The sequence below is a fragment of the Ascidia mentula genome, chromosome 8 (assembly GCF_947561715.1).
Source record: "Ascidia mentula chromosome 8, kaAscMent1.1, whole genome shotgun sequence".
NCBI classification, from domain to species: Eukaryota; Metazoa; Chordata; class Ascidiacea; order Phlebobranchia; family Ascidiidae; genus Ascidia; species Ascidia mentula.
In genome coordinates, this window is record NC_138573.1 from 19,294,223 (window position 1) to 19,311,746 (window position 17,524).

The 17,524-nt window shown below is 36.9% G+C and overlaps 4 protein-coding genes across 6 annotated transcripts in view; all 4 read left to right on the forward strand.

Annotated features, from left to right (window-relative positions):
* Positions 1-1,547, forward strand: part of LOC145910896 (uncharacterized) — a 29,028-nt gene extending 27,481 nt beyond the window's left edge. Inside the window, exons 37-41 of one of the 2 annotated variants that reach the window (XM_082998110.1) lie at positions 120-225; positions 352-658; positions 772-870; positions 930-1,055; positions 1,115-1,547. In XM_082998110.1, coding sequence (XP_082854236.1) covers positions 120-225; positions 352-658; positions 772-870; positions 930-1,055; positions 1,115-1,220 — 744 coding nt within the window. In that variant the 3' untranslated portion in view covers positions 1,221-1,547. Of the gene's footprint in view, positions 1-119; positions 226-338; positions 659-771; positions 871-929; positions 1,056-1,114 lie in introns of both variants that reach the window. The other variant, XM_082998109.1, reaches the window with a different exon arrangement.
* A 2,572-nt stretch (positions 1,548-4,119) lies between these two features.
* Positions 4,120-7,018, forward strand: LOC145911061 (retinol dehydrogenase 12-like). The gene is made up of 6 exons (XM_082998302.1): positions 4,120-4,649; positions 4,729-4,867; positions 4,957-5,066; positions 5,210-5,378; positions 6,442-6,670; positions 6,846-7,018. Exons 1-6 carry the CDS (start codon positions 4,431-4,433, stop codon positions 6,952-6,954), a joined length of 975 nt encoding a protein of 324 aa, XP_082854428.1. The 5' UTR covers positions 4,120-4,430; the 3' UTR covers positions 6,955-7,018.
* Positions 7,019-8,737: 1,719 nt separating this feature from the next.
* Positions 8,738-13,378, forward strand: LOC145911402 (sialin-like). The gene is made up of 11 exons (XM_082998721.1): positions 8,738-8,860; positions 9,276-9,466; positions 10,032-10,135; positions 10,186-10,315; positions 10,627-10,810; positions 11,038-11,153; positions 11,517-11,675; positions 11,883-12,015; positions 12,172-12,319; positions 12,539-12,632; positions 12,824-13,378. Exons 1-11 carry the CDS (start codon positions 8,770-8,772, stop codon positions 13,055-13,057), a joined length of 1,584 nt encoding a protein of 527 aa, XP_082854847.1. The 5' UTR covers positions 8,738-8,769; the 3' UTR covers positions 13,058-13,378.
* Positions 13,378-17,504, forward strand: LOC145911403 (sialin-like). Of its 2 annotated transcripts, none has more exons than XM_082998722.1 (11): positions 13,378-13,497; positions 13,550-13,740; positions 13,941-14,044; positions 14,095-14,224; positions 14,376-14,559; positions 14,672-14,787; positions 15,040-15,198; positions 15,274-15,406; positions 15,687-15,834; positions 16,175-16,268; positions 16,356-17,504. In XM_082998722.1, exons 1-11 carry the CDS (start codon positions 13,410-13,412, stop codon positions 16,554-16,556), a joined length of 1,548 nt encoding a protein of 515 aa, XP_082854848.1. In that variant the 5' UTR covers positions 13,378-13,409; the 3' UTR covers positions 16,557-17,504. The 2 variants fall into 2 exon arrangements, with proteins under 2 accessions (XP_082854848.1, XP_082854849.1); XM_082998723.1 differs by having other exon boundaries at positions 14,376-14,409.
* Positions 17,505-17,524: the final 20 nt, after the last annotated feature.

Consider the following 17,524-nt stretch of genomic DNA (forward strand, 5'->3'; position numbering starts at 1 on the left):
ATCCGATTTAACTTCCCTTGCTGTTGATTGTGACTCCGTGTTCGACCTTTAACCTCGAAACTTTCTATTAGCTCGTCCTTCATAGTGAAATTATTGAATTATTTTCTTGTAAATTTCAGGCTTACCTGGAAAAAATGCAAAAAGAGCTGGAAGAGAAAAAAGCAAAGTTGGCAGAAGTTGAACAAAATCTTCAAAAATCCAACTCGCCACAAATTGTGAGTAGGAGTTTTACCTCTTTTCGTCATGGGTTCGAATCTCACCTGAAGCCTCTTACTTTAGTCTTCTGATATGTTGAAACATGTTCCCATAACTCAACCTTCACCTTTCTCTATTTCAAGTCTTCCGCAAAAGATTCTCAGAGAGTGGATCCGAGGATGGCTGCAAGAAGAGCTGCAAGGGATAAGGAAGAAAAAACTCCTCCTTCCGTGGTCGAACCTCCGAAGAATCCTCTGCAAACGATCCTATCAGCTCTTAACATGTCCGGAGGAACCCAATCTTCATCCATGGCATCCGGATTCCTCTCCATCCTCCAGAAGAAGGAACAACCGTCTTCTCCTCCTCCTCTTCCGGATTCAACTACGAAATCGGATGTTGAGGAGGTATCTGAGGATCAGGAACTGAAGCAGGAGAAGAATTCGGAAAAATCCGGTCTCGTCTCGTGAGTCCTCCCACCTTCTTCATTACAAACATTTATATTTGCGCCAACGCATTTCAAGTTTTTTTTCGTAAATTTGGCTTTTTTCATTTCAATTCCTCGTTAAAATATCACAGTTACGCGTCCACACCTGACAGCACACCTGATGACGTCATCGATAGAAAAAGAGAGGAAGACGAGAGAGGGAACAAAAAAGGCAGACGTAGAGACGAGAGGTTGGTCACAAACCACACACACTGTAATCCTTCCACTCACTTTGTCATTTCCTTTGTAGACGTCACAGGTCTACGTCATCGTCTTCCACGTCATCAAGGGAAAGCAGCGGTTACCGGAGGCGACGCCACGACAACGGAGGTCACCATGACGACAGGAGACATAGGAAGAGCGGCCGAAGATCGAGGTTTGAATGAGATCGCGATCCATTGTTTTACGAGAATCGAACCCATTCATACGTCACAGATCGCGATCTCCGAACAGTCGCAGTCGACGTCATCGTCAGGATTCACCACGTCATTTCCGACGCCACGATGACAAGAGGTCTTGGAGTAGAGATCGTCGCAGATGACGTAACAAGCAATGATGTCATCAACACTGCCACCATGACCCGAAATTTGACCGCATTTTAGCTGCGTTTTTATATTCATCGTTTTTCTTGTTTTATTCAATGCTGCTATCTGTCAGCACCTATTTCACAAACACTTGTAAATACGTCATGCGGTTTACGTCACCGACAACGTCACATGCCTAACTACATCAGACTCTGGCTTCATATTTTCAGAAGCAAACTAAGTGAGATGTACTTTCCCGTGTTGCTTATGACGTAATAATCCAACATGGTCACGTCACACGCAGTCGGTGCTTGTGTTCGTTGCAAATAAACCTCGTTGACACGGATTAAGTTTGAATGTGATCTTCACTAAATGTTTTAGTAAATCGATTTTTGGATGTAAGTAATAATTTAAACCGTTTAATTACCAGTGGGTGGTTGTACAATGGGTGTTTTGAATCCCAATTCATGAACTCTCGGAACGATCCTTGTGTGGAGTGCCGCACATGTCGTAAAACTCGATAATAATTTAAATCACACATGGTTTCTGATACAGCAATGTATCTTAACCAGGTAAGTTGAAAAACTTTGATCTGAGGGCGTTATCTGCACGAGTATTAACAATAAAACGTTACAAACCACGCGTACTAAAGTCTGGCTGTTCGAATCCTCTAAATTTCAGAATCCCGGAATCATTGAATGCTCGAATGTTGGCATACACTAATGTATTTTACCCAAAGATGTGTGGCTTATATAAAAAATGCATACAGGGTCATTTGAGTTCGGATTTATCAGTGACTTATTTGAAAAGACAGCTGTGTCGCTGGAAGTTGTCACAAAATAGGTTAGCCGGATATTGAGGACGTATATTGGTATTTCTATGAAAATAAATTTCGGTGGTGGGAAATGCATGCCCACTGTGTAGACCTTTGTCACCATGGAAGGGGAAACGTTACAGAGTAAACCAGTGATGCATGGGGTCAATTTTTCGGTTGAATGAGCGCGTGTGCTGTTGGCATGGTAAATTTTAGGTTGTTTGGGACTTTAGTGGGGTTTTGGGCTATTTCAATCAGGTAGTTACTTGCTGGTGGGTGCTGCTGAAAATTATGGTGGAAATTTAGCACAAAAATCAGGCTGTATTTGTGAAAAATGAATCGTTTAAGTGGCCGATCATTCGTGAGTTTATGAAAGATCCATTTCATATCTACAAATTTTGATCAAAATTAGTCACTAGAAAAATGGTTTAGCCACCCCCTGGGGGCTTATGTACCCCTGGTTAGTCAATATTTTGACAAAAAGAAGCAACAAAAAATGGAACTGGATTTTGCAGAAAAATGAATCGTTCAACTACCCACTCATTTGCAGTTTTTTGTAAGTTCCAACTCTTCTCTATGCAATATGGCATCAAATTTAGTTGCTGAAAAAGTGCCCCCCCCCCCTGTTGGTCATGATGGTCATGAAGGCTCAACAAGTCCTTGCTCTGTACCGTCTCATCCAGGAGCAAAATTTGTTTTTTCAACTTTGAAGAATTTTAGGTCCCTATGTAGGTCACGAGACCCATCAACGGTCATTGGGAAACAAGCGGAACAGTCGCTAGATGCTTTACTTATTTTCCATGCAAACCAACGAATAAACGCTCGTCGTAAATGAGTTGATATGGGTTCAGAGCGTGACTATTATCCGACGTTAATAAAAATACGGTTGATGCCACAAAAACACAACATAATATAAGCGAAATATGACGTTTTGTATACAGATCCTAAAATAATGCACCTTACTTCTGCGACCAACGGAATGATCTTGGGTTTGTATTTGGCCCAGCTTTTCCTTCACGTTTTACACCCCTCGGTTACACTTTAGATTCAAGTTTTGTAATTGCACTTTGAGCTGATTCACATGTAGCCGATACCTGTTCAAATCAGCCACTGCGTTCCACTAGATCACCACTTAACATCGAATATCTGTATTTCTATTAAAAATAGGTTCCTCGAGGGGAAATGCCCACCTTAAAGTCCTCTGTCACAACATAAATATGACGTAGCAAACTGTTGAGTAAGTACATATGTGTAGCGACTTTTACGAAAAGAAACACTACCGTATATGTAACCCCTCAACTTAACAAGGCTACTCAAACCCAAGGTGAATCGCTCAATTAAATTCGTAATAGATACATAACGAGATAGCTGCTGTCAGTTGACTTTGTCTCCTCTTCATTTGTCTGATTTTGCGCAACTGGTTACGTGGCTTGTGTAGAAAACGTGTGCAGGGTTTAATAATTTCAAGTCATGTGGAGATTACTTCGAAAAGATCGCTCATTTTGAAGTTTGCTGTGAAACTGGTCGCAAAGGCAGACGAGATTGTAGTTGGTGTCACTTGACACGGTGGCGATTGTTGCGTCGGAAGTAAACGAGCTGATCGAAGTTTGTATTGTGACGATACGTCCACAGACAAATGCCGCGTCATTCTGGTTGATGCCGAGAAAAGCGAAAAACATAAATGTTGCACAGGTAGAGGTTGATAACATATTGCAGCGTTTCAAAGTTTGCTCTGATGCTATTATCTGCTTGCGTGTTCTTAACTGTAGACAACTAATGTAACTCGGCCAGCAGGCTTACTTTAAGGACCCATATGGCAATTAAACCAGAAAAACCCTGATTTTTAAGGCCCTTTTCAATAATGCACCTGGTGATTGGAGTTGGACATTATTTTGGGGTCAAGGAGCAACAAAAATGCAATTGGATTTTGCAGCAAAATGAATCGTATAAGTATTTAATCCATTGTGGTTCAATGCAAGGCTATCTCTTCACTACACTATAGCACCAAAGTTAGTTGGTAAATAATTGCCTCAGTAACCTCTCAGCGCTGTTGTGCCCCTGTAGGTCACAAGATCTTCCAGGAGGCTCTGTGTACTGTCCCATAAAGGTGCAATAATTTACTTCAAAGAATGTTAGGTTCCTATAAAATTCGCATGCCCCAGCAATGAGTGGACAACAAAATGAGTAGAACAGATTTGAAAGACTGTTAAACAGCTTAATTTGGCAAAAAACAAATACTGCATGGTGTTTCAACAATACATTTCTACGCAGAAGTAATGCCATGCTTACGCACAGCAAGGCGGGATCGCCCCACTGCGCAGGCCCTTTATATTTGGCGATCACAGCTCTAATATTCTGATCATAAGGTTCACAGGCTTCGCAGCCAATACATTTCTATTTAGAATTACAGCAAATGAAAGAAAAAGGCAAAAATATGACAGAAATACCAAAACCATTAAGCGCCAAAGGTAGCTGGGTTGATTGTGATGAAAAGCTACCGGGTAAGACGGCGATTATAACTGGAGCAAATACTGGTATCGGGTTCTGGACAGCTGTGGATCTTGCAAAGCGTGAAGCAAGAGTTATTATTGCTTGCAGGGATGCTGAAAAAGCAGAAACAGCCAGAAAGAAGGTATATTGTTACTTAGGTGGCAGTGGTGCAACAACTATGAACTGATAACGATTAGTGTTTAAAATAATGCAAATGTTAGATTACTGAAGAAGCAAAATGTCCTGAGGACAAGGTGGTTGTCAAAAGTTTGGATCTTGCTTCATTTGATTCAATCAGGAAGTTTGCTGAAGACATAAACGCAACAGAAGAAAGACTGGATATTCTCATCAATAATGCAGGTGATTATTGTGCCAAGAAATTACAGCTAAACTAATCATTTTGCTGTTGACAATAACAAACATTGCGACACAATTTAAATATTATTCAGGTGTGATGCTGTGTCCTGAAGGCAAAACTGTGGATGGATTTGAAACACAATTTGGTGTAAATCATCTGGGACACTTTCTTCTCACTAACTTGTTGCTGGATTTGGTCAAGGTTAATGTCAATATCTATTTGTTTTAATAATACAAATAATTTCTATGTCTTCCTGTATAAAATAGCTGACAGTAATTAAATATAGCTTGTTATGTTTCTTAGGATTCAATAAACAGATCAAAAAAAATACACTTGATTTTTAGAGAAGTGCACCAAGCCGAATAATTACGGTCTCATCAGCAGCCCATAAAAGTGGAAGATTGAATTTTGATGACTTGAACAGAAGTAAAAACTTTAGTTCTATCGATGCTTACGGACAAAGCAAACTTTGCAACATACTTTTCAGTAGATATCTTGCAAAACAATTGGAAGGTAAGTTTGCATTTCACCCCCTGGTCGGACATTATTTTAGCTAAATAGGCTGCAAAAAATGAAAGTCGGTTTTGCAAAAAAATGAATCACAAAAACCTCATCCAATTTGCAATTTAATGTTGGCCCCAACCCTTTTCTACGCAAAGGCAAAAAAATTTCACAGGAAAGTTGCTGTTGTTGCCCTCTGGGACCTTTTTGCTATCCTATAGCCCCATATCAGTATTAAATCCCCCAAATCAAGTTTTGAAGGCTATCAGCATTATTGCCTATACTGAGTGATTTGTTTTTTTGCCCAACAATTCCTGTGTCGGTGACCCATGAAGTTATACTTGTACTATTCAAAGAGTAAACAAATTGATTGCAGCTGCATCGGACAAGACACAGCAAGGATCTGAGGAGGATCTTATGTCCTATAGGATAACAAAAGAGTCCCAGGGGGCAACCAAACCAACTTTCCTATGACCATTTTTTTGCCATTGCAAGAAAAGAAAAAAACATTAAATTGCAAATTGGATGAGATTTTTGTGATTCATTTTTTCGCAAAACCAACTTTCATATTTTGCAGACTAATCAGCTAAAGTAGTGTTCGACCAGGGGGCTTTAATCAACTAACTAATTTTGACCTGAATGCGAAATACGAAGGGCAAAAAACGCCCTTCAACTGCACCAAACATGCTGAAAATTGCTGTGGCAACAGCACGTGACTTCCTGCTCATTCACCCATATATTTGACCTCAAAGCATCACCTGTTGCCTTGTGACATCTCTGAGTTTCTCTATGACCGAGGAGTACAAGGCGGGCATTCACCGCAGGAGAAATTTTTAATAGAAATACTGATATTCATGGGTAACTGACCACAGGGATTGTTGTGAACAAAAAGCAAATCACTCAGTATAGGCATTAATGCTGATAGCCTTCAAAATGTGATTTGGGGGATTTAATACTGATATGGGCCTTCATTGACGCCTGCATAATTGTATTGTCATGTAGCGAAGATGAAACAAAAATTTAGAGATAATTTAGAGACTTTTTATCTGATTTTAAATTTATTTTAACTTTTAAGGATGTGGGGTAACTTCGAACAGCCTCCATCCCGGTGTAGTGGATACAGAACTTTCAAGACATGCTGAAGCTTTAAAAGTTGGATTCTTTTGGAAGGCAATAGTTACCATGATTCGATGGCCGGGATTAAGTAGACTTGCTAATCTGAAGATTCCTGTTCACGGAGCTCAGACTTCAATATATTGTGCTGTTGCTCCTGAACTAGATGGAGTATCTGGAAGATATTTTAGGTGACTTAAAATGACATTTACAGTTTTTGTATAGTTTGTACCCAGGGCAGCCAACATCATAAGACAATTTAGGAATTAGTTTAATCAAATCAATTAGTGTATTTATAAATGCTTGTTAATGTTTATTTTGTGTATTTATTGTTTTTTAATTCATCTTTAACAAACTGTTTTTCAGTGACTGCCATGTTGAAAATGAATCAAATGCAGCCAAGAATGATCTTGATGCTGAAAAGTTGTGGAACATTAGCTTGGAGTTGACAAACTTAAAGAGTGAAATGCCATAATGTTTTTATGTGCCTCAGTACACACCAACGTTTTAATATGCAAAACAACTGCTCACAAAGCAAATACCTCAATATTATGGAATGTATGGTCTGATTGCTTTTGTATTGATTCTTTCATTATTAATTAAAGTTAATTGGTGTGTTTGGCAGCAAAACTACCGAACAATTTAGTAGTTTATTAATACGATACAATCAAGTGTAGTGTTTCTTAAGGCCCGTTTACACACGAACACAGTTTGGCACGGCACAGCACAGTCTGGCACACACGGCGTTTACACTACTGGAATAATCGAGCACGACTACAGGGATTTCCCTGTAATGAACACGAAACCGACAAGTGCAAGTGACAAGTTACGTTGATAATTTTTTGAGGCTGTCAGTCTTGTCTTGCATTTCTCGGCCCCGCCGGCGATAATATAAATACAAATTAAGGTGGTTGTTATTGGCTGTACATATTCTTCAACAAAAAGCATGTACTGTTTTACACAGTTAAGGCATGTAATGTTTTGCATAATTTTTTACGACGCAAGGTAACACTACAATATGCTGAACCAAACACCACAGATTATGAAAACAAAGATGGTATAATTGAAACAGGACAAAGGTTTTCCACAGCAGCATCCGGCTGAGATGCCGTTCCACACACCACTTTGTAATTCAGTTACGGCACCATTTCATACGCTTAAAAACAATCGCTCACATGTCAAACGCGGCCGCATCACACAACCACCACTAAAATAATATATGTCCTCTCCTTTTGAGCAGTCGCCTTGCACTCCCGCATCAATGTGTGCCGAAATGTGCCCAACTGTGCCCGAATTTATGCTCGTCGGGCAAAAGCGAGCACATCCCAGCACAGACCGGCACATCCCATCCCAGCACAACTCAGCACGCGCGCACAATAAAACAAACACGGAATCGTCTGTAGTGTAAACGGGCCTTTAATGTTTTACATTTGTTAAAAAGACTTTCTGTGCTCTAACTTTTGCCTCAAATGCGCGAAATACTGCGATCTGCCTCATTAAATTTTGTCATTGTTTTATTGCAAGTATTGGATTGTATACAAATTTTAATACAACGCTGTAATTAACTGTTTGGGAGTCTATAATGAGTGTATTAAGTTTATTTTTTGGTATACGTTAGTTAACCTAGCATAAAACCCGTACAAGTAGGTATCATCAGAAACTCTGTAATTAATCATATCATAAATTGACGACTCACGAAATCGCGCATGAAACGCATGACTGATCGAAACAGAAATTCCCCCTTATAAAGAATGTTTAAGCTCGTCAAAACAAACAAAGAAGAATCCGTTGCAGCGACTTCTCTGCATGAGGTACTCAAAGTTCAGACTACGTTTAGATTCCTCGACGTCGTTACAACTGACCAAACGACTCGGATTTAACTTGTGTTTGGTCACTTGTTATGATTCTAATGGCAAGGAGTGTGGGCAGGAATATAGCCAATGAAGAGAAACGTCTTTCTGTGGATTAAATCGCTAAGCATCTCACAGTTAATTGTATATGAAATGCTACATGGAAAAGACACAAACGTTTTGCATTAATTGTCTAATCGGGTCTGGCCAACAACTGTATGTAACTATGTTTAATGGGGGAGGATTACGTCACCACAAATGGCAGAGCAAGTTGTGACATCACATAAAACGTAACTGTGACGTCACCGGCCAAAGTTACACATACGTTAGACCCAACGTTCGTGATGACGTAATTTTATGTCATTTTTAGAGAGTTGTTAGGTGCAATTGTACAAAAGACCAATACTGATAAATTTTTGTATATTGTGTTAAAATCCACAATGACTGAACATTCCGTTGAACAAAACAACTTTCATTCCTTTCGCAATGACTGGAAGAAGAAAGAAACATTTCGTAAATTGCCCGAGGGAGGTAGGAGCAGATTTCCCCAGTGAAGCAAACTTAGATATCTTGCTTGAAGATGTGAATTTTATTAAGTTTAAGCGAATTTACCACAATAGGTTCTAACTTTTGATCTATTAATTGGTTTTAATGAAGTTTGATCAAAAGTTATAAGTGTTGTTTACTTTTGGACTTATGGGCACTTGAGTGAATGCAGCCAACTGTATCTCTTGGCAAACATGGATTTTTTGGATAAAAAGTTAATTTTCATCATATGCAATTTAACTAAAATCACGTTTGTATTGAAGTTTATGTATTTAGTAAGACCCAAATCAACCTAATGATTGCGGTGGGTCGGTTTGGATATTCTTAACATTTTGTTGATCTTGTAAAGATTTATATTTTTTCATCTTAAAGATAAAATATAAATAATTATTGTCAACAGTGGGAAAATGGATTTCTGTGAGGTTTGCTTTTGCCTTCCTCACCTTTTTTGGGACAATGAATATTTACATGCTCAGAGTGAACTTGAGTGTTGCCATTCTATCAATGACAAACTCTAGCTATGGAGCTGACACCCACAACCACACAGGACCTGACTACTGCCCAGCCACAAATACTCATAAAAATTCAACCGTAAGAATCATATTTTGATTATTTGTATTTATGCTTTACTGTTAACAAACATACAAACTAACCAGTATGTATCTTAACAAATAGATTGTTTTTGTAATTTTCCAAATTAACTTTTGTCTTGGGGCAACATAACAGTGCATGGTAGGTTTTCTAAACAAAGATAAATTTATGAACACATTTGCTTTTGTGTTCAGGATGTTAAAGTGTCAACAAACCATATGGTTAGCTGTAAATTTACCAGACTTCCTTTTATCACATTACAACTGTTTTATGACTTCTTGCTGCTTTGCAATATTTTTTCACATGGATGCATTTGTTTTGAACACAAAATTTATGTAAACAAATTAGTTTGTATCAAGTGACACAAAAAGTAATCATTTCCTTAAATAGTTGTATTTCAATGAAATTCATCCATGTTTATTATCTTCACTGATACCTGAGTAAAGTAAAAACAGAATGGATTAACTTAAACCTGAAGTTTTTTACACTGTCGATAAATCACTTATGGAACAACTACACTGTTATTCTATTTTATCTTTTTTTGAAATGCTTTTAATGTTTTAAGGGTGGTGAGTTCAACTGGGATGCTGATGAGAAAGGTTTAATTCTTGGAGCTTTCTTCTATGGTTACGTTTTCACTCAACTTCCTGGTGGATATTTGGCATCAAAGTATGAATAACTTTAACCTCTGCTTGGTTTAAACCAGGATATTTACACAGATATGGAGGCAAGTGGTTGTTTGGGGGTGGGACATTGGGGATGGCGATATTGACGCTTGTGACTCCGATTGCAGCAAGAACAAGTTTTAAACTATTGGTGGCTGTGAGAGTTGCTGAGGGAATCATTGGGGTAATCAAAGTACACTAGATTTGCTGAATAGATCTGTTTGATTAATCGGGACAAACCAGCTAATCAATTTTGCTAATCATCTTTTTCAGACACTGATGATGACCATGATTTTCAAAGCGAAATATACTTTTGTTAAATAACAAAGTTGACATATTTTAACCTTTTGGAAATTAACGTTTTCTTATTTTTAACAAGTGATATTCCTTTACTTCACTTTGGAATCCGCTTCAAGAAGACAAAACCACTTTATTTACTGATTGTGACTTGATTTTAAAAATAAACATTTTATCGTTGTCTGTAATTGTTTTTAGGGTGTGACTTTTCCAGCCATACAGGCAGTCCTGGGTAAATGGGCTCCACCTGTTGAAAGAAGTCAACTAGTTTCAATATCTTTATCCGGTTGTGCATTTGGAACTGTTGTTGCCATGCTTCTATCTGGGGTATTATGTTCATCTGCCATTATGGGAGGTTGGCCATCAGTGTTTTATATATTTGGTAAGTTATTTAGGTTGTCAAACCACTATACATCATCATCGTGTAAACATAAATTATTGCAATATAAAATAGGTGATATAATTCTTGTAACATTTGTTGCATTTCAAATATAGTGATTTTACATCTGTTGGTGGGTTTTTGCATAACACTGTTTTCTGAAGCATTACAAACTTTGTCTTCAGGCAGAATTATTTTAATAAGTTGCCTAACTACCACTTTGTAAACAGGTATTGTTGCCATTGTTTGGTGCCTTGTGTGGTTTGTGTTTGCTTCAAGTTCGCCAGCAGAAAACAGATTTATTTCTCAGCAAGAACTGCAATATATCCAAGACAGTATTGGGCAGGTATGTTCTTTTAAATTTGTTCAACATGTTTGTTTGCAAACAAAATCAAAACCAATTTGTAATTTATTTGTGAATTTGAAAGATATTTGTTTATTATTTGCCCAAATACCAAACAGTTTGGAATAAAGTTGTTGATTTTGCTCATATATTATTTTGTTAATTTTTTGACGAGAATAAACAAGTAACATAAAAACTACAATGAGGTTTTACTTAATGAGTCATTGATACAGCTCTGTGTTTGTGGAGCATGGTGTACTTTGGAACACAATCCAAACAAACATTGTTTGTTTTCCTGCGTCCAAATGTTACACCTCAACCAGCTAGCTGTCGTGTGCTCTTGTATGAACTTTCACCTTTTTTCAGGTTTCCTCAAAGGTGCAAGTTCCGTGGTTGAAGATTCTGACCAGCAAGGAGGTTTGGGCGATTTGCTTTGCAAGTTTTGCAGCCAATTGGGCCGACTATACACTAATGACATGTCTGCCTCTCTATCTAAATGACGTTCTACAATACAACCTTTCACAAGTAAGAGCAAATATTATTTCATTAAAATTAATCTACATATCTTTGCATGAATATTAGAGTGTCAGTAATCGCTGTGGAACAATATTTCTAAACTTAAATTTTAGGTTTATACATTTAACAGTCATTAGAGATGTTGTCTTTTGTCAACAAATAACTCAGAACAATTTCTTGCAAGATACCTTTTTATAAATTGTTGCAATATTTCAGGATGCTTTTATTGCATCTCTCCCGTTTATTGTTGGATGGATTTGTTCAATTGCTTTCGCAATATTAGCCGACATATTGAGAGAAAGAGGGATTTTAAACACAACCCAAACTAGAAAAGTTTATTCTCTTGTTGGTGAGAAAGTTAGTTTAATTAAAAGCAATCAAAATATAAAATATTGATTTCAAGCAAGATGTTACTTGTTTGCAGGGAACTCATTCTTCTGTGCAGTCAGCAATACATAAGAGTGTTAAAATTTGTATGTTTAGTTTGTATTCTTTGCTTTTCCAGGTTTTCTTGGCATTGCAACCTTTCTTGTAGCAGCCGGTTACATTGGCTGCAACAAAGTATTGGCAGTAACTTTTATTTGTATTTCCAAAGTGTTCAGTTCAATTGCTGCCAACAGCAGTGGCCCAAATCCTATTGACATTGCACCTAGGTTAGTAATAAAACAAATAGTTTATTCTATCAAATAAAGGTACCCAGTCCAGAGATTTAGGATTTAATTTGTGTAAAAACACCTGTAATAAAATGTCTTTATTGTGTTAAGTTTACTGTGTATGAAAAAATGTCTTGTTCGTTGTTTGCTGTTTTCTCTTTATGTATTCTGCCAATATTTGCTTGGCAAAGTTTGAACTGTTGCTTGTTTTGCTCACAGATTCTCTGGGATAATTATGGGTATTTCAAATACTCTTGGATCAATTCCTGGCTTTGTAGCTCCACAAGTTGCTGGAGCTTTGACAGAAAATCAGGTTGGCTTTCATTTTTTAACCGAATAATATCCACCCATTACAGTAATTCATTATACTTTTAATTAAATAAGATTTAATGAATAATTATATTGTAGGTATGGATGCTGGAAATTAACTTTTTCGTAGTTATCGATCAACGGAGTAAAATAACAAACACATAGCAAAACTTTATTACTTGTTTTTACTTTCAGTCGGGACGAGCCGAGTGGCTGCATGTTTTCTATGTTACGGCAATTGTCTGTGTGTTGGGAGCAGTTCTCTTTATGTTGCTTGCCAGTGGAGTGGAACAGGAATGGAATAAAGTTTCTTATTTTGAAAGTGACTCTGACGAAAAATCTCTATTAGATGAGAATTCAAGTGAAAACATGACGCCAGAAGAAGGAAAAGACAAAGATCATGATGTGTTACCAATGGCAACTGATTAAATAAATTTCCTCAAAAATAAAAATTTTGGGGAACTGAGAAGGACCATTTTGTTTAAACTTGCAACTTAAATAGTGTTATTATGATGATACCTCAAGTTGTTTGTTTTATTCTGTTCTATGCACTTCCTCAAATGTGTTCTAGTTTTAACTTATGATGTCCTGCAATATATGTTTGTATTTGGTGCCTCAAGGTGTGCTGTGCAACATAATCAAATTTTGCAGTGTTTATTTATCCCCATGATAATACATGTTGGTGTTGAGAAGTCGACCATTAGGTTTTGAACTGAAATATTTTTACATGTTTTATTCTTTTACATCCAGTCTTGTGTAAATAGAGCATATTTTTTAAAAAATGGATTCAAATCTAAATTCAAACCATATCCACTTTATCAAGAGTGATTGGAAAAGTCAAGAAACGTTCAAGGAATTACCAGATGGAGGTTGGTGGAGTTTAAAAGTTTTCACCAATGTAAAAGACAATTTATATTGCAGTTGGGAAGTGGATTTCAGCAAGATTTGGTTTGGCTTACATTGCTTTTTTTGGTGTTGTGAATATTTACATGCTCAGAGTTAATTTGAGTGTTGCCATTCTATCAATGACGAACTCTAGCTATGGAGCTGACAACCACAACCATACAGGACCTGACTACTGCCCAGCCACAAACACTCATAAAAATTCAACCGTAAGGGTGTTTGTTTGTAAAACAACATTAGATTGTAGATACCTGTTATATATTGTTACATGGTGGTAACTTTGCAGTTGCTATCGATCCATTTGATATCAAACTTTCATAAATGAACTACAATGGAACCTTCTAAATATTTTAAAATATAGCTTTACATGTATCTTGTCCCACTATGTTTTATTACAAATGTATTCTAGGGTGGTGAGTTCAACTGGGATGCTGATGAGAAAGGTTTAATTCTTGGAGCTTTCTTCTACGGTTACGTTTTCACTCAACTTCCTGGTGGATATTTGGCATCAAAGTATGAATAACTTTAACCTCTGCTTGGTTTAAACCAGGATATTTACACAGATATGGAGGCAAGTGGTTGTTTGGGGGTGGGATACTGGGGACGGCGATATTGACGCTTGTGACTCCGATCGCAGCAAGAACAAGTTTTAAACTATTGGTGGCTGTGAGAGTAGCTGAGGGATTTGTGGAGGTATTGAACCAGTTTTAGCATATTTTTAAGTTGGAACATTTCATCTTATTACTGTTCTATTAATTTATTTGTTTAGCATAAAAGTTTATCAACCTTTAAAATATCTGATTACTGGTCGACAAACAGCTCCAGTTGTTGTTTTGTTTTTCAGGGAGTGACTTTTCCAGCCATGCAGGCAATCTGGGGTGAGTGGGCTCCTCCTGTTGAAAGAAGTCAACTTGTCACCATAACATATGCTGGAATCTCGTTTGGAACTGTTGTTGCCATGCTTCTATCTGGGGTATTATGTTCCTCTGACATAATGGGAGGGTGGCCATCAGCATTTTATATATTTGGCAAGTTTTAAACAGAATATTATATTAAACTGCATCCAGTTTTAGGATTTGATTATGTTATCAGTAAAAATAGTTTTCAAATTTTGCACAAAAGAACTTTTGTTGTTAACAGGTATTGTTGCCATTGTTTGGTGCCTTGTGTGGTTTGTTGTTGCTTCAAGTTCTCCAGCAGAAAACAGATTTATTTCTCAGCAAGAACTGCAATATATCCAAGACAGTATTGGACATGTAAGATAATAAACATGTGGAATGTGTAGATTTGCACAGGGTAGTGAATTCCAGTTCATTAATTCCTTTCATTATTGGTAGTTTTTCTTTTTAAAGCAAAATGACTTGATTTTATTCAAACGATTATTGCTAGTTGTAGATATTAAGTGATAACCAAATAAATGCTGCATTTCCACTGCAAACATCCAGCAGCAAAGGCTTGTTTAACAAGTCAACACAGATTGGCTGTGTCAACAAAAACACATTTTACAGCATAATGTAAAGCCACCTGTGCCTTGGATTAAAATTGTCACCAGCAAAGAAGTTTGGGCAATTTGTTTTGCTTCCATAGCAAACAACTGGGGATTCTTTACCCTACTCACATGCCTTCCACTTTATTTAAATGATGTACTTCGCTATGATCTTACAGAAGTAAGTCTTGGTTGAAATTTCTGGATTTTTTATTCACTCTTTACCAGTAGTGTCTTATTTATATTTGTTGTTTAGGATGCACTAATAAGTGCCCTCCCCTATCTTGTTGCTTGGGCATCAGGAAATATTACCAGTGTTATTGCTGATAAGTTGAGAGAAAAACATGTTCTGAATACAACGCAAACTAGAAAGATTTTTACTTCCATAGGTAAGTCTTGTTGTAAACATTCTTAGTAAGTTGTACGGCAAATAGAAAGCCTGCAGATGGGCCTGGCAGAGCTGAACAACATTCATATTTAGGCACATAGAAAATATTTAACGCATTTATTAAAATAAGACCGTTGCAAAGTCATGTTGGTGGGTGCAATAGAAAGGGTAATAAAATCCATAAAAACATCATAACGAATGATTAGTAAGTGATCTATATCCAAGTTTCCAATGATTATTGGACAGAAAAACATTATTTATCAAATTAATCTTTTTGTCAGGATTCCTTGGTTCTGCAGCAAGCCTTGTAATTGCCGGATACATTGGCTGTAACAAAGCATTGGCCGTAACTTTCATCTGCATCGCTAACTTCTTTTCGTCATTTGGCTTCCCGGGATTTTCTGCAAACACCATCGATATTGCTTCAAGGTGCGATGACATTCCATAGGGTTTGTTATTTCTAGAAACGACAAAATAAAATAGAAAGAGCAAACAAATCTGTACAATTATTTGTGGACTGCTAGTGACTAATTTTGTTGTGGTTATTTTTAAAGGATATTTTAATGAATCATTGGTTGAATCTTCATGTGGCTAAGATAATAAAATCATAGAATGAAAAAGCCCAAGATTGTTATTGTACATCTAATATAACCAGTGGTGTCAATCTTCTTTAAAAAGTACATGTTGCGCATCAAATGCAATGCAACGCAGATTATGTGGTGGTGCCTCCTTTTTTAAGTTAATGCCAGTGTTTCTTCACCCAATTCAGGTTTGCAGGAATTTTGATGGGATTATCGAACATGTTGGGTTCAATACCAGGTTTTGTTGCACCACAAGTTGCTGGCGTGCTAACTGAAAAACAGGTATGCCCTAAAACAAGTATGAATGTACTATGTTATATTTTTATTTAATGATATTGTTATGTGCGAAAATCAAAATTTTTGTTTCAGTCAGGACGAACCCAGTGGCTTTACGTGTTCTACATCGCAGCAGGTGTTTACGTACTTGGCACTGTTTTGTTTGTCTTGCTTGCCAGTGGGGTGGAACAGGAATGGAATAAAGATTCTTATTTTGAAGTTGAATCAGATTCTAAACCACTGTTAGACGAGAACAATACAATACATACAATGCAGGATGATGGAAAGACCTGAATAATGCTGCCACTTTCACAGTTTAATATCAATTTGGTGTTTTTAATTTTTCAGCAAATTTGTCATGATTCTAAACTTTTTTTCTGTGATCAGAATGTACAATAAAGGTGCTTCTGTTCCATGTAAGTTCTTTTTAATGTGATTTTTGTAATATTCTTTCATCACCATTGCTCTCTTTTTCAACTTGCAATTGCTTTAGATTTTTGCCACCACAACTATCTCCCAGAGTGTTCATTATATTTTTTTCATATTGCCATTGTATTTTACAAGGTGGTAGTTATTGTCAATTATTGCCACACTAACCTTCCACTGCAGTTTGCGTTTGACTTGTTGCATTCGTCAATTACTCATATATGATTAGTGCTAGGTTGAAAACATTTTCAAGTGCTTGTATCCTGTGTGATTTTGTCCTGTTTCACTTCACTATTCAATCATCACTTTACATTTTTGCTGGCATACATTCTCGCTAGTTTCTCTTCTTTTGTTTTTGTTCAAACAATCACTTGTTTTATTTCTACTTTTCACAACGATTAGGTTTTTGTGTAAATAGTAGAAATTATTACTTCCATGCATCTCAAATTGTTTGATTTCCTTGATCAATTTCTCATGGTTTTGTAAATTCAGTATACTTGTCATTTCCTGGGTCAGAACCACTTTAGTTTGCAAGCTGGTCTATCTCGTCAGCATAAAGTGTAATCTTGTGGCAGAAGAATGAATTGTTTATGTATTTATGTTCATCAAAATTTTACAGAAATGAAAATTAATTTTCAGGTGGTTTTACAGATAGGTTAGGGTCTGGTACTGCAGCATTTGTGAATGGATTGGCAGGAATGGACCAGTGAGTTTTTTGTATTTATTTATTTTCGTTATCAGTTTATTATCTGGTCCTTCACGATATTGTTGATATTCGACTAAGATTGCAAAAAAATAAACAACCTAAATATGTTTTGTGTTTGAATCTATTGAAA